The sequence below is a fragment of the Callorhinus ursinus genome, unplaced genomic scaffold, assembly GCF_003265705.2.
Source record: "Callorhinus ursinus isolate GAN/ISIS: 27379988/994484 unplaced genomic scaffold, GSC_fseal_2.0 scaffold1, whole genome shotgun sequence".
In the NCBI taxonomy this organism is placed as follows: Eukaryota; Metazoa; Chordata; class Mammalia; order Carnivora; family Otariidae; genus Callorhinus; species Callorhinus ursinus.
Window position 1 is genome coordinate 56,523,630 of NW_027397063.1, and position 13,420 is coordinate 56,537,049.

Below are 13,420 nucleotides of genomic sequence, written 5' to 3' on the forward strand. Positions count from 1 at the left end.
ATTCTTTTTCTTTCCTCCCTCCTTCCCCTTATTTCAGAGATAATTGGAGAGGACTGATGGGGATTTGATACAAGTGCTCTAAAACTAAAGCTAATCAAAGTAATTTGTATTAATTTGCACAATTCATAATATTACATTTTGATTATAGGAAACTTACCATTTGAATTAAGGTTCTTTCAAAAGGGCTATTTTTATTTTTTTTTAGGATTTTATTTATCTGACACCCAGAGAGAGAACACAAGCAGGGGGAGCGGCAGGCAGAGGCAGAGGGAGAAGCAGGATCCCCCGCCGAGGAGGGAGCCTGATGCGGGGCTCGATCCCAGGACCCCAAGATCATGACCTGAGCTGAAGGCAGATGCTTAACCTCTTGAGCCACCCAGGCGCCCCAGGTTATTTTTAATTCATTTTCACTTCCTACCACATACGTACTGTAATAGCAGTGTTCCCAGAACATGGTAGAAGATTGGGAGAGGCCAGCCAGGATTTAAAAGTGGTTGTGGACAAGGTACTCTTCAAATTGCGTTTAAAATTTCCTTCTGAGAATAAAAATTTGAAGAATCAAGTTGATTAGTGAGACCAGTAATCTATAGCAATAATATAACCAGAGATTGCCTTTTAATATTTGATTAGCATTTGAGTAATACCCCACATCCAATCAAGGTGGTCTGGCTGTAATTTTAGAGTAAGTCTTCTTCATATAGGACTGAAATGAAGAAACCTTAAGCCTCATCAGCTGGAATGAGCTGTTTTGGGAGACAGAATTATTGGGGTTATGGAGTGCACAATAGCTATATGACTTGGACAGGGAGGTGGAAAGCAAGTATTGGTCATATGTCTCCAAGATGGAGCAGAACAGAGGGTTTTAACTAGACAACATTCAGTTCACTCAGCAATGTTTATCCTTATGGGGTATGTATCGGGTAAAAGCCATTAAGGCTGGCCAGAGCCTGGCTCCCTGTGTCACTTTCCCAGGTTTACTTGGCTTCTTGGTTTCATAAGAAACAGCCAGTCTCATAAGACCTTCAGGGGCTTTAGGAGCCATTTAGTTTAACCTCTTCCCAGTACAGGAATGCTTCCTGACTTCTCATCACTTCCTACTCCAGACCCACCATCCAGGATTCTTTTAAGTAAACTTGTTCTATCGGTCCCTGAGTGAACTTGCCCTCCCAGTGGCAGTCCCAGATTTTATTAGGAGAAACTCTTCAGGCCTCTTTTAAGGCTCCTGAAGGCCAAATCCACTTTTACGAGGTAAATGGTTAACGTTTTCACAACTTTATTTGGTCTTAATTGGGGGTGAGGGGAGGAAAACAATACAATGACTGTTTTAATTTCTTTATTTATCAATAGTATCCAAAAAAAAGAGGGGGAGGGGAAAAAAAAGAATCAGGAGTTACAAAAACAAGTTAAATGCAATATGGAAGCCTACTAATACAAATACATTTCACAAACACATAGGCAACAGAAACCTGTTCAAATTTGCTTCTTGAAATTTGATTATTCAAAAACTTAAGTGTAAAGGAAAGACATTCAGATTTGTCCACATGGGCTTATTAGCAGGTGGAGGAGCCCTGCTTTTCAAAAACAGTGATGGAGTCCAGAGTCATGGCATGTGAGAGGTTTCCATGAACACTGAATCTTAGCAGATGCCGTAATATGTTAATAAAATCATACACACACCGAGAAAGCCCAAGGAAGCTTGCAGTCTAAGCCCTGTGCTTGTAGAGAGCTGGAGGAACTGAACCTGGTTTAATCCTATTTGCTCCATGCAAAGCTCTATGCAAGACTCCCCAAACTAGGCTATTTAGCAGCTTTCCATGAATGGTCATCAGATTGTGTGATTCTATGGTGCAGACAATAGCGGCCCTATTTACAGGAGGAATGCAGATTTGCTCTTGGGAATTCCATGTTGCAGGGTTGGGTAGTCTTAGATGGCAACCACTGTCCTGAATGTAACTGGTGAGGAGACACTCTGGCTTCTAGCTTTAAACAAACTGGTACTCCTGTGCTCTCTCTCAGTGTCCAAAGGCTGGCAAAACTCAATCAAGGTGTGCTCTTGGGAGTTCTCCGAGGCGACTGGACAGGAAGGTGCATTTCAGTGTGCACAAGTGGGGCCTGAAGAGAGCTTTTAAATGAGATGGGATGTATATAAAAGCTCAGAATTCTAAACAAAATGGGATGTTCTCCTTTCAAAGAACAAGGAAACTTGTTTAGAAGGAATTCCACATTCAAGCACAACTTTCTCAGAGTCTCCTGGGCAGTGCAATCTACCTAATTTCCCTCTCATGGTCTGTAATCTGCTTTCTGAAAATGAGATCTTATGTCAAGTGTTTAATCTTTATTGTTCCAAGTGCATCTTAAACATGATAAATAGTGGGGTTAATAATCACAGAGTCCAAAAGATAGGAATGATAAATTTCTTCCCAATCACAGTTTGAAGACTCCATTTCTATCCCCCCCCCCCACCCCACCACCTCTTTAAAATGTGAAACCATCTTTTGTCCTCATCTTGAAAGGGAAAGCTACTTCTCTTTCCAAGAAGGTTAAGAATGGAGCGCAAAAGTGAAGGCAAAGTGAAGTGGTTCTCCTTCCCATTCTCTTCCTGGATAGACTTTACCCAAGAGGGTTCTACATCACAGCACAACCCGTGCAGCCCTCTGGAGTGAGGTCAGATTTGGTTATCTTGTTTTTAGCCATCTGACCCTTTTGCTGTAAGTTTTAATTTATCCTAAGGAGAAGGAAAATCATAGGAACCTGTATCCTTCTGGACCGATTATCCGAACCACAGAATTTATAATTTATCAAATTGAAAGGTTAATGCATTCCTACTTGCTCACTGAGGAAACTGAGGCCCAGAAATAGGAAGAGACAGGGCCAAAGTCACTCTCCTAGTTAATGGTGGCTCAAAGAGCATATTGATAGGCTAAGCCTTGCTTGGCTACACTTGTCTCCATCCTTTGGAATACTGACTTGCATGAACTTATCAGAATAAATGGAAACAAATTAGCTTTTTGGACCTTAAAAGCTTTGTAGGGAGACGCTTCATAGTCCCCTGACTTCTGCCTGAGGCACCCGCTGGCAGACTGCTGATCCACTGGAAGCCAGGGGGACAAAACTCTGAGCTGCATCTAATATGTGGCAGGGTGGGTGGAGTCTGGGTTATAGCGGTCCCTGCACCCGAAAGAACCCCAAACCCTCCCACCCCTGAAATGGTAAGACTACTGAAAAATAATTACAAAAGCTTAATTTCTAGTCAAGAAAATAAAATATTAAAAAACAACAATAATATAATGATAATAATTGAAGAATGAAGTCAACTTGCCAAAAAAAGTTTTCCAGAAAAATAGCACCTTTGGTAAGAAGTTTAAAAATTTGGTTAGGTCTCTAAGGGGCTCAAAGTATACAAGTATCTGCATCATTTGTGTATACCCTCCCAGAAACTCCCAAGTCTAGGGGACACCAGGTAACAAGAATGGCTGTGTAGCTAGAGGCAGTGGTTGGAGCCATGAGAGGCACAGACGCCGGCGGTCTGTCACGCCGATGGCAACAGGAAGGGCTGGACGCGGAATGTGTTCCTCTCCACTGAGCTTCCCAAACCCCTCCTCTGGGGCAGCCTGCAAAGTTCTGTCTGGCATTGCCTGCACTCCCGGCAGCATGTTTATAGCTGTGGCAGACTGGGGTTCAGATCTGGGACTGACCCTCTCCCAAGCCTGATGCAGTTTCCTTACTTGTCTCCAGCCCCTGAGCACCATGTACAGTTTCTCTCAAAGCACTCCTACAAATGAAGGCTATGGCCCTTCCCCTCCTAGCCAGCCACCCCCATTTCCTTTATTGCAAAACAAATAGACAAAATAAAAACTCATTGCTATACAAGCAAATACTGGTGATTGGGCGATTGCAGCAGACACTTGCATATACTGGACTCAGCGCTGAAGTGGAAGAGAAGGTGCCAGCTCTGGACACCCTTCCCAGGTGCCTCCTCTTTAGATCTCTTTGGTGCTCGTTTTCTTGGTCTTTTCAGCTGTTTCCTTTGAGAAGCAGGAGAAAATAAGCATTGTGAATTATAAAAAAAAAAAAAATCACTGGCATCTATCTAGTCCTCAAGATTTTATATAGCATCCACAGAGACATGCTTCTGCTAATTTTAGTTCTGTTTACTTGTCTGTCTCTCCTGTGGATGAGAACAACCTGAGGGCAAAGATCACGGCTTATTTGTGACATGGTCACAGAGGGGTTGTCACTGAATTAAGAGCTGAGCTCATTTGAATGCCTATGAAACCACAGGTCAGACATGATTATCCCCATTTTAAAGATGAAGAAAAGGATGCAAGGACTACAAGATGTTCCAAAAATCCCAGCCCAGAGAGGGGTTAAGTGCAACAGGCTCTTGAGGCAGACTGTCTGAACTTCAATCGTGGATGTGCTACTTTCTGGGGGACTTCGGGCAAATTGTGAAAACTGTGCCTCAATGTCTTCATCTACAAAATGAGGGTAATAAAGCACCACGTCTTATAACATGTCAAATTTCTCCAAAGAAGCCATTCTTCCTTATGGCCAGTAAGCACATGAGAAAGTGTTCAACATCATTAGTCATTAGGGGTATGTCAAAACTACAAAGATATGCAACTTCACACCCACTGGGATGGCTAAAATAAAACGTAATGGACAATAACAAATGCGGTGAGTTTGTGGAAAAATAGGAACACTGCTGGCTTGGATGTAAAATGGTACCACCACTTGAAAAACAGTCTGGCAGTTCCTCAAAAGATTAATCACAGAGTTGCCATATGATCCAGCAATTGCACTCCTAGGTATATACAGAGACCTGAAAATGTATGTCCACACAAAAACCTGAACAAGAATGTTCACAGCAGCATAATTCATCATAGCCAAAAAGGGGAAACAACCAAAATGAGCTGGTGAACAGACACACAAAATGTGGCAAATCCATACAATGGAATGTTATGTAGCCATGAAAAGGAATGGAGTATGGACTAATGGTGTAACAAGGGTAAGCCTTGAACACATTACGCTGGGTGAAGGAAGTCACACAGAAAATGCCAAATAGTGTATGATTCCATTTGTATATGTCCAGAATAGGCAAACCTGTAGAGTTCGAAAGTAGATGAGTGGTTGCCAGGGGCTGGGAGAAGAGAGAATGGGGAGTCCCTTCTAATGGGCCTGGGGCTTCTTTCTGGGATAATGAAAATGTTCTGGAATTAGGCAGTGGTGATGGTTGATAATTTAGTGAATATACTATACTAAACCACTGGATTGTATACTTTAAAAGGGTGAATTTTATGGTATATAAATTGTATCTCAATAAAAAATTAATTAGGAAATAAACACCAACAGTGCCTGGCATCTAGCAGACACTGTTGGTTTCCCATCCGTAGTCCCCTTAGCATTTCAGTACACTGGCATGGCTTCTTCCTGCCAACACCTGCACCTCTTTGCCTGAGACTTCCTCTGGCTGCTGGAGCCGGCTCTGCCCACACATGTTGGCAGGCCAGAGATGCCCGGGAGTTCATGCTGCTGCTGGTGGCCCTCGCCAATGGCGCCTGGGCGTGTGTGGAGGAATACCCCTGCTCCCTTCCCCCTCAGGCATGAACTCTGGTCCCAGCCCTCCACGGCAGCACCAAGCTCCACATGCCTCCAGCGGTAACATGCCTGGATATACACTCTTTATTGCTTCCTTCCCTTCCTGGGCTGGCTTCCCAACTCCCCTTCTGGTGTCTCCTAGGATTGCTAAATCAACTATTTGTACTTGAGTCCTTGCCTTAGCGTCTGCTTTCTGAGGGAACTCACATAAAACGCATAAAACTGTTACCTATTATAATTCACTCCCCACTGTCTACTCTGATCATTTCCCCACCCCAGAGGAAAGGAATTCCTATTAAGTTCTTTTTTTCTTTTATGTGGTCAGACTCATCTGGAGACTCAAGGCTGATGAAATACGGAAAAACAGAAAGCTAGGAGCTTCTGCTTTGGCTTAAAAAACTGACAGGAGGTTTCTACGTTATCAGCGACAATAATGACAAAATGCGTATAAAAAACCGTCAATAAATATGAGCAATTATTATTTTTGAGCACTTAATAATTATTTTTGAGTCAAATACTTCATCTCAATAGTTGAGCAGCTCTGTGACTGTTAAATTCCCTCAGAACTTAAGTCAGAGAGAAGGCTTGTATACCAGACCCAGTCTGCAGACAGGTGACATGAGGCCCAATATCCTTTGTAACTACATGATAAGGCAGCGGGAAGACAGGCCCTTATAGCCTGCATATCCGGGTTTTCTCTCCAGCCCTTACCAAAGTATGTCAGTGAATCGCTATTCTGCCAAGAGCCTTTTTCCCAAGAAGGCCTTCAACTTAATGACACAGAACCTGAACAGAATTCTTATTATCTTCTCAAGTCTCCAGGAAGCAGAACCTCTAAGTTCTCTGGGTTTGTCAATCCCAGCCTGTTTTCTAACCAGCTTGGCATTAAACCGAGATCCTTTCTGCTGTGGTCCACATTCACTAATCTCCTGCTCATTGCCCCCAAGGAGCTCCTAGTGTTCGGGTCTGGGCACCGCTCGTGACAGGAAAACAGTAACACCGCTTTAGACCCTGCTCATTTGCAAACCACTGCCAACCTATCTGCAGATCGCCACCTGCCTAATTCTTACCTATAAAGCCATTTACCAAGCTGTAGCCTTCATCTGCTGGGACCTGCTGGACCCTGGAAGGACTCCATCAGGAACTGTTTATATCATGGTTTGCTACTGTGGGTTTACCATTCAGGACTTACTGTATGGACCAGAGTGGCCCCTTGCTCTCATGCAGCATTAGGCAGTATCTGAATGGGGGAAGGGCCTAGTGGTCAGCAGATCCTGAGCCAGCATGGAGGTGGCAACTCACCTGGTGCTTCTGGAGCTCCTGGACATATCTGGTCATCTCCTCCTCTGTCTGGGTCTGGGCCCCCTTCTGATTCTTTCCTGCAAGAAGAACCAAAGCTCACAGCAGTGGTCACTGAGGGAAGTCAGTTCAGGCTCCCACCAATAGCTACCTTGTAGGCTCTCAATTTCCTCTCCCATTTAACCTATGGAAGGAAGGGTGAACTGCCTGCATTTCTGTGAATATGAAGTGTCCCAGTGCAATGGACACCTTCAAAGTAACACACTGTGAACAAAGCAATCTCCTTCACTTTCCTCTGGCCTCAGGGGAGCCTTCCCCCCTCCAGCGCAGCCATGCCAGGGGCAGGGCCTGCAGGGAAAGCTATGGGGAGTATCTGGGTCTTGACTCAGGAAGATCCTCTAGGCCAGTGATTCTCAACCATTTCCACACCCACAAAATGTCCTATAGAACTTTTCGAGATACGGTTGTTTAAATTCTACTTTTAGATTCTGATTTAATTGTTATTGGGCACCAGGATTTTATAAAGGCTCTAGGTGATTCTAATGTGCAGCCAGGGTTGATAACCACTGCATCTAGCAATGTTTCCCAAATTTACAGTGTGGCTAGAAAAAAATCATAGAATATATCCTAAAAACGTAGGTTCCCGGGCTGCCCTTTTGTGGATTCTGACTCAGTAGGTTTGCGAGGGAATCTGTACATTTACCAAGAACAGTGTTTGCTGTGAGGAAACACCACTCCACCATGCCTTCTCGAGTTTGGCATTACTCTGCCCCTCACGGCAGTTTCCCTCAGCTCTAGCTCCACCTGGTTTCACGTCTTGACGCCCCTTTTTCTTTGTCCCATTGGGATTTGTGACCTAAGACCAGATTGCCTTTCAGGTACTGACTTTGGAATACGGCCTCTACAATGTCCTCTCAGATCCATGACCCACACACCAAGACAGGTTCACCTTGGGGCACTGCCATCTCTGGTGCTCTTTATACCCACAGAGGGCCCTGAACCTGGGCCATCCAGAGAGGGAGGACGAGTTGTCCAGTGTGGCTGTGGAAATGGGCACTGTCTCATGGAGACGATCATTTGGGTTTTGTCTGATGCATGTGATGGGGCTCATTATCCAGATGGGCATGCTTATTCTGTAAACCAGCGATTTAACAATTATCTGTGTCTTAGAAATGGATGGCTACCCTTACAAAGCCAGACCAGGCACAGTTAGGTGTGAAGAACTACCACAGGGGGTTTTGGGGAAGATAAATACAGGATGCTCCCTGATTGAGGCATTCTGGGTCATATTTTGAGATGTTCTCTCTTGGCTTCAATAGCTACTGTGTGCTTAGCCTGGCTACCCTGACTTACAGTTTTGACTTCCAGCAATTTCTAGTTTCTAAACAGCCTCTTCCTGCTCTTTCATTTGTCTCCGGAATTGTGTTGGCTTCTTGCCTTTCCACACTGAGAAGAAACTTGGTCCCGGGCAGTGACAGACCAGGGATCCCCTGGTAGGACTGAGTTCCATTTGTACTGCTGCTGCTGCCTGGGCTTCTTATCTAGAATCACCCCTTCTGGATCTTTGACCTCTGTCTCCCAGTTACCATCTTATCTGACCTCCCTGAACATGATCCTAAGACCAGTCTGCTTTTTTTTTGTCTCAGTTTTTTTTAAGATTTAATTTTAAATTCACCCCATCTGGCGTAAATTTTGAGTTTGGTTCTTGCCAACTGACCTTTCTTCTCAAACCCAATGTGACTCTCCATTCTAGACCTGGCTTCACCTTCACTGTCTTTCCTCTAATCTGAATGGGTGCCTGTGTTTTTCCTATGACCTGGCTCTGATTCAAGAGTTTCTTTTGATCTCTGGCATCATTCCAACATGCCATGTGGTTTCTGCACTTGTCCCCCAAATTCTCTCTGACATCTCTATCTCCTCAACCCACACTGACCATGTCTCAACTTTTTTTTCCTTAGGGATTACCCAAGTCTGTTAATTCAGAGAGGGCCTATGAACATTTCTCTTTTTTCTGCTGGGTATGGATGGCAAGGAGGAGTCATTTTGTCTTCCAACCACCTGAGTGTTTTACATAGAGGATTTCCTAAGCTGTCCTAAGGATTAAGTGGGTAAAGTGCGTAGGAGATGCCTGGCACACAGCTCTAAGTATTTGCTTTCATTATCATTATTGTTACTGTTATTATTATTCCAATCTCATATCAACATTTGACCTTGCCCTGCATCTTAAACCTCTCTTCTGCCAAGCCTCTGGAATGAGTAGTGACCTTAATGCATTTGGCAGAAGTGCTTTGCCCTCGATGCTGCCCACTGGGCGCTCTGACACTACACACTGGAGTCCGTGACTTGCTCCCCAGTTTCCTTGCGCCTGGCCACTACACTCTTCTGCATCATCCCCACCCCGACTTCTCCCATGTTGAGTTCACAAAGGACGCTCTCTCCCCGCCGTTCCTCCCTCCTGACTGAGGGACAGCGCACCGTCACATGTCATGGCTGTGCAGACCCAGTTTCCACAGGCACAGACGCAACGGTTACAGTCCACCTCGGTCTCCGCTCCGTCTGCGTACGTCTCATCCTCCAGGGCACACTCTGTTGGGACCAGAAATAAGGGGCATCGGTTTAGGGTGAGGGTGGAAGAGGACCTGCTGGCTACCGTCTGTGTACTTTACCCCTTTCCCAGATAGCCCTGCTTTGGCTTATCCTTCAGAGGCAACATATCTGGGTAAATGATGCCATCGATCCAAAGATTTCTGGACGCTAACCTCGGCATGTAGATGATGGGCTAGGGCCCAGTCTAGAATTGTGGAAGGAAATTTTCTTAGCAAGCTCTGGAAAATTCCATCAAGTATCTTTATCTTGGCCCTCCCCAAAGGCCCCCATTCCCTACAGCTTCATATTTCTTAGGTTAAGCATACTCTTCTCTGGAGGATTGAAGGTCGGGTTGAGGCATTTGAGGAACTCTTGGAAGCTGAGTTTCCAGTCAGCATTTTCGTCAGACAGTTCAATGAGAGCATCAACACAGAGCCCTCTGGAACAAAATACAGGAGAAATGTGTCAGCAAGACCTCAGCATCACTCCCACAGAAAGGAACTAAACATCGGGATCACACACATCTGGGACCTCCAGGAGGCCAAGGGGGCGACTGTTAATTGAAGAACTTTCTGCACTGCCTTCCCACAAGCATCATCCATCCTGACTCCTGTGAGCATCCAACCTTTACTTTGTTATACTTGATGTCAGATTATTCCCACTGTTCAAATGTGCCCAAGAAGACTAAAGTTTCTTGAATGGTTTTGTCCACTTTGATTGACAAATGTTCTCACTGCCAATGCACCTTCCATGAGCAATTGCCTTTCCCCATGGTACTGGTTAAGTCAACCAAACTAGGGAAATCAAAACAGAAGGGAGATGAATAGATGATAGGAATGGAATGTGTGATGGAGTTCAAGCAGGCATCGTCATTATCATTATTCTAGAAAGATAAACGTATGTTCGGAAAAGTTTTATGGAACCCCAGTTCCCTCATGCTCCTCTTGGCCTGGATTTGAGCCCTAGTTCAATCACTTCCTACCCAAACAGCCTTGAGCTAGCTCTTCAACTTTTCTGAGCCTGTTTTCTCATCTGGAAAATGAGGACAGAGAGGCCTCCTTCACTGGGATATTAGGAAGATCAAACATTGAACTTGTAAAATATTATTTAATTTCAAATTATCAAAATATGAAGGATTTTCAAATATTATACTGTAAGGTCTTGGACTACTAAGAAAGAATCATTCCAGAATCTGGGCTTCATGCTTTCTATTTCTTCTGAACAAAAGAGGTGCTGCTCCTATTTTTAATTCTTGCTGATGTACTGGAACCACACCAGAAGTTTCTTAGGGGTTAATTTTTATTAATATTTACTCTGGAATAATATCAGAAAAGAACAGGGACGTGCTCTCATTTGTGACAATTAGGGTTCTCTATGTGAAATTATCTTAAAAATCAGAACTAAAGCTATTTTAGACTTGCAGTTAAAGAATACAGTAGGGTAATTCCTTCAGAAAATTAACCATTAAAACATTACCCATGGTACTCAGAAACACTTTTGCTCTGATGTGACCTTGATAATTTATTTTAAGATTACATTCCATTGCTTGCAAGTTCTGGCCAAAAACAATAACTATTTGATCAGATACCAGGGGTGCTCAATATATTAGTTCATAACGTTCACAAAACAGACCAGGACAGAATTCCTATTTTGCTTTTTACTTTTCATTTGCACTGGCTGCTCCCTGTAGGGAGGAAGGGGTTCAAATCCCCTTTCCTAACCAGCCTTCGCGTCGTGGACCACTCCCTGACCCCTCAACTCCACTCACCTAAGCAGTTTGTTGTTCTCCTGGTCTGTGTAGGTAGTGATGTTGATGGCAGTTTCATTCTGCTCCACAAATTTCAGTAATTCACTGGAGTCCAAGCGAGAGTCACCATTATCAACGTTCTAGAAAGGGGATGAAGAGCTCTTTCAGGAACATTTTGTAGAACTGTCTCCCTCTCAGCTTGACCCCTCTTTGGTTCATCTTGCTCATTCCAACCCTGCCCCGGCCTCAGAGCTACAGCAACACAGGCTTAAAGATGTGAGAAGGCACCTGCACCCCAAGATGAGAGAGGGCAAGTGTGTGGGCAGAGGCCGCCAAGGGCCTTTCAAACCCAGACCTTGCTCAGAAGGGCAGCTGGGATACAGGCCTGTGTTTACGCAAGCAGCTGGGGTCCCTGTGGGCGCTCTGCAGCCTCATCCCTGACACTGTCCTGCAGACATTCTCCACATAACATCTGGGTGCAGGCCAGCCACCAGACCCTGTTCTCAAACCTCACTGGACATGTAACAACATTCTGAATCAGAATCTGTGGCAGAGCCCAGGTATATGTGTATATTTCTAACAAGCTGCTTCAGAACAACAATGCAGGTGACCCTCAGAGCTCACTCTGGTAGTCACAAGACCACTTCTTGCTGCTTGATTTCCCTGGCCTGCTCTCATGTTTAACATTCAGACTGGCACCCTAACCAAGCACATCAGTGAGAAGTCGCAAGCATAGGCCCCCAATTGATAACCTGCAGGCAGAGATGGTGCAAAGCCCCCCCCCGCCACCCCTCTGCTCTGAGCTGGGGGCTGCACTGCAGATGTGTGCACGGTCCTTGGCTTACGGAACACAGGCTGTCCTCAAGACCCAGCTGACATCCCATGAGCACAGGGTGAGGGTACAGTGAGCTCAGGCATTATCCCCTCTTTGGCAAGATGCTAAACCTAGACCATAGCCTTTTGGGACCATTCAACATGCCTAGGCCCCCACTGCAGGAGGAGGGTGTCGAGGTCAAGGTCTTACCAAATTCTAAGTTGATACTGCTGCTCTCCTAAATAGTTCCAATGGGGGAAAAATGTTTTTGAAAAATTCTTCCCCTAGGCTGTCTCGTCTTGCTGCCTTGGGAAATAATCAGCATTCCCGTGTTACTTTCAAGGTGGCTCCCCAGATGGTGTAAGGGCTTTGGGAGGAAAAGTCTGTCTAGGCTTCCGGGTAGAAGGGACTCTCTTTCCATGACTGTCCTGTGTCACATGTGTTCTACTCTAAGGTTGTAAATCTTTCCATGGTATATACAATGCCGGCTGTGTATAAAACTATGCTAGCCCTTGCTTAGGGCCTTTTCATCATTCTTGTCCCAATTCCTAGCAACAGGTCTCAGATGTTCTCTAGTCCCTGTACCTCCACCCTGAGGAAACCGCCTTTCACTGTGTGAAGGCTTGATTAACTAATGGAGAGAAATGAAATAAGGTTGGCCAGGGGTCATTCTTAGCAGTGCAGGACTTTCTTGAATCTAAATGTTCCACCTGCTGGACAGACAGAAGCAACCCTCACAGACCCCAACACCATCACAGCCTGATGAGAGAGTCACGCAGCCATGGCTGCAGACCCAGGGCCACACGGCCCCTGGGCCCACCAGGAACCTACGACTATGGCCCAGGCAGCTCCCAAAAGGCAGCGCTAGGTGCCCACACTGCACATTCAGTAGGGCCAGAATCCAGGCCTGGAGCTGAGGGGAGAGCCAGGCAGTCTGCACGCTCATCTCAGGAGGGACCAACCAGGCCTCCCCAGGCCAGCTCTGTATGTGGAATCCACAGGAAAACAGAGGTTTGGTACCTGCCCCAGAAATATTCTGGACTGCCTGGGGGCCTGCAGTCGCTCACACACAGCAGCTGTGGTGATGCGGGACACGATCCCAGAGTAAGGGAGGTAAGAAATCTGGCTCCGATTGTGGCCCTGGCCACCAAGGGGGGTCTGCCACCAGGAGTCCAGCGTGTGTCTATGATGTGATCATGACAGGCTCTCTCTACCTGGGTGTATTACACTTTCACTGGAGAAATCATGAATGAATCACCAGGTGAAGTGAGAGTCTGGTTTTGGTCTTATCTCAGTTCTGGTTAGATTTTCTTTTCAACTAATTTTGATGTAAGGAATACCAGTTGGGCTGGAGGGCAGTCCCTGGTTCAGAAACA

At 45.4% G+C, this 13,420-nt stretch overlaps 1 protein-coding gene across 1 annotated transcript in view; it reads right to left on the bottom strand.

Moving 5' to 3' along the window:
- Positions 1 to 1,316: 1,316 nt before the first annotated feature.
- Positions 1,317 to 13,420, bottom strand: part of FSTL1 (follistatin like 1) — a 52,555-nt gene continuing 40,451 nt past the window's right edge. Inside the window, exons 7-11 of the mRNA XM_025874903.2 lie at positions 11,252 to 11,370; positions 9,810 to 9,922; positions 9,373 to 9,483; positions 6,901 to 6,977; positions 1,317 to 4,025 (exon numbers count right to left, since the gene is read on the bottom strand). Of these exons, the coding sequence (XP_025730688.2) occupies positions 3,981 to 4,025; positions 6,901 to 6,977; positions 9,373 to 9,483; positions 9,810 to 9,922; positions 11,252 to 11,370 (465 nt within the window). The 3' untranslated portion in view covers positions 1,317 to 3,980. The remainder of the gene's footprint in view (positions 4,026 to 6,900; positions 6,978 to 9,372; positions 9,484 to 9,809; positions 9,923 to 11,251; positions 11,371 to 13,420) is intronic.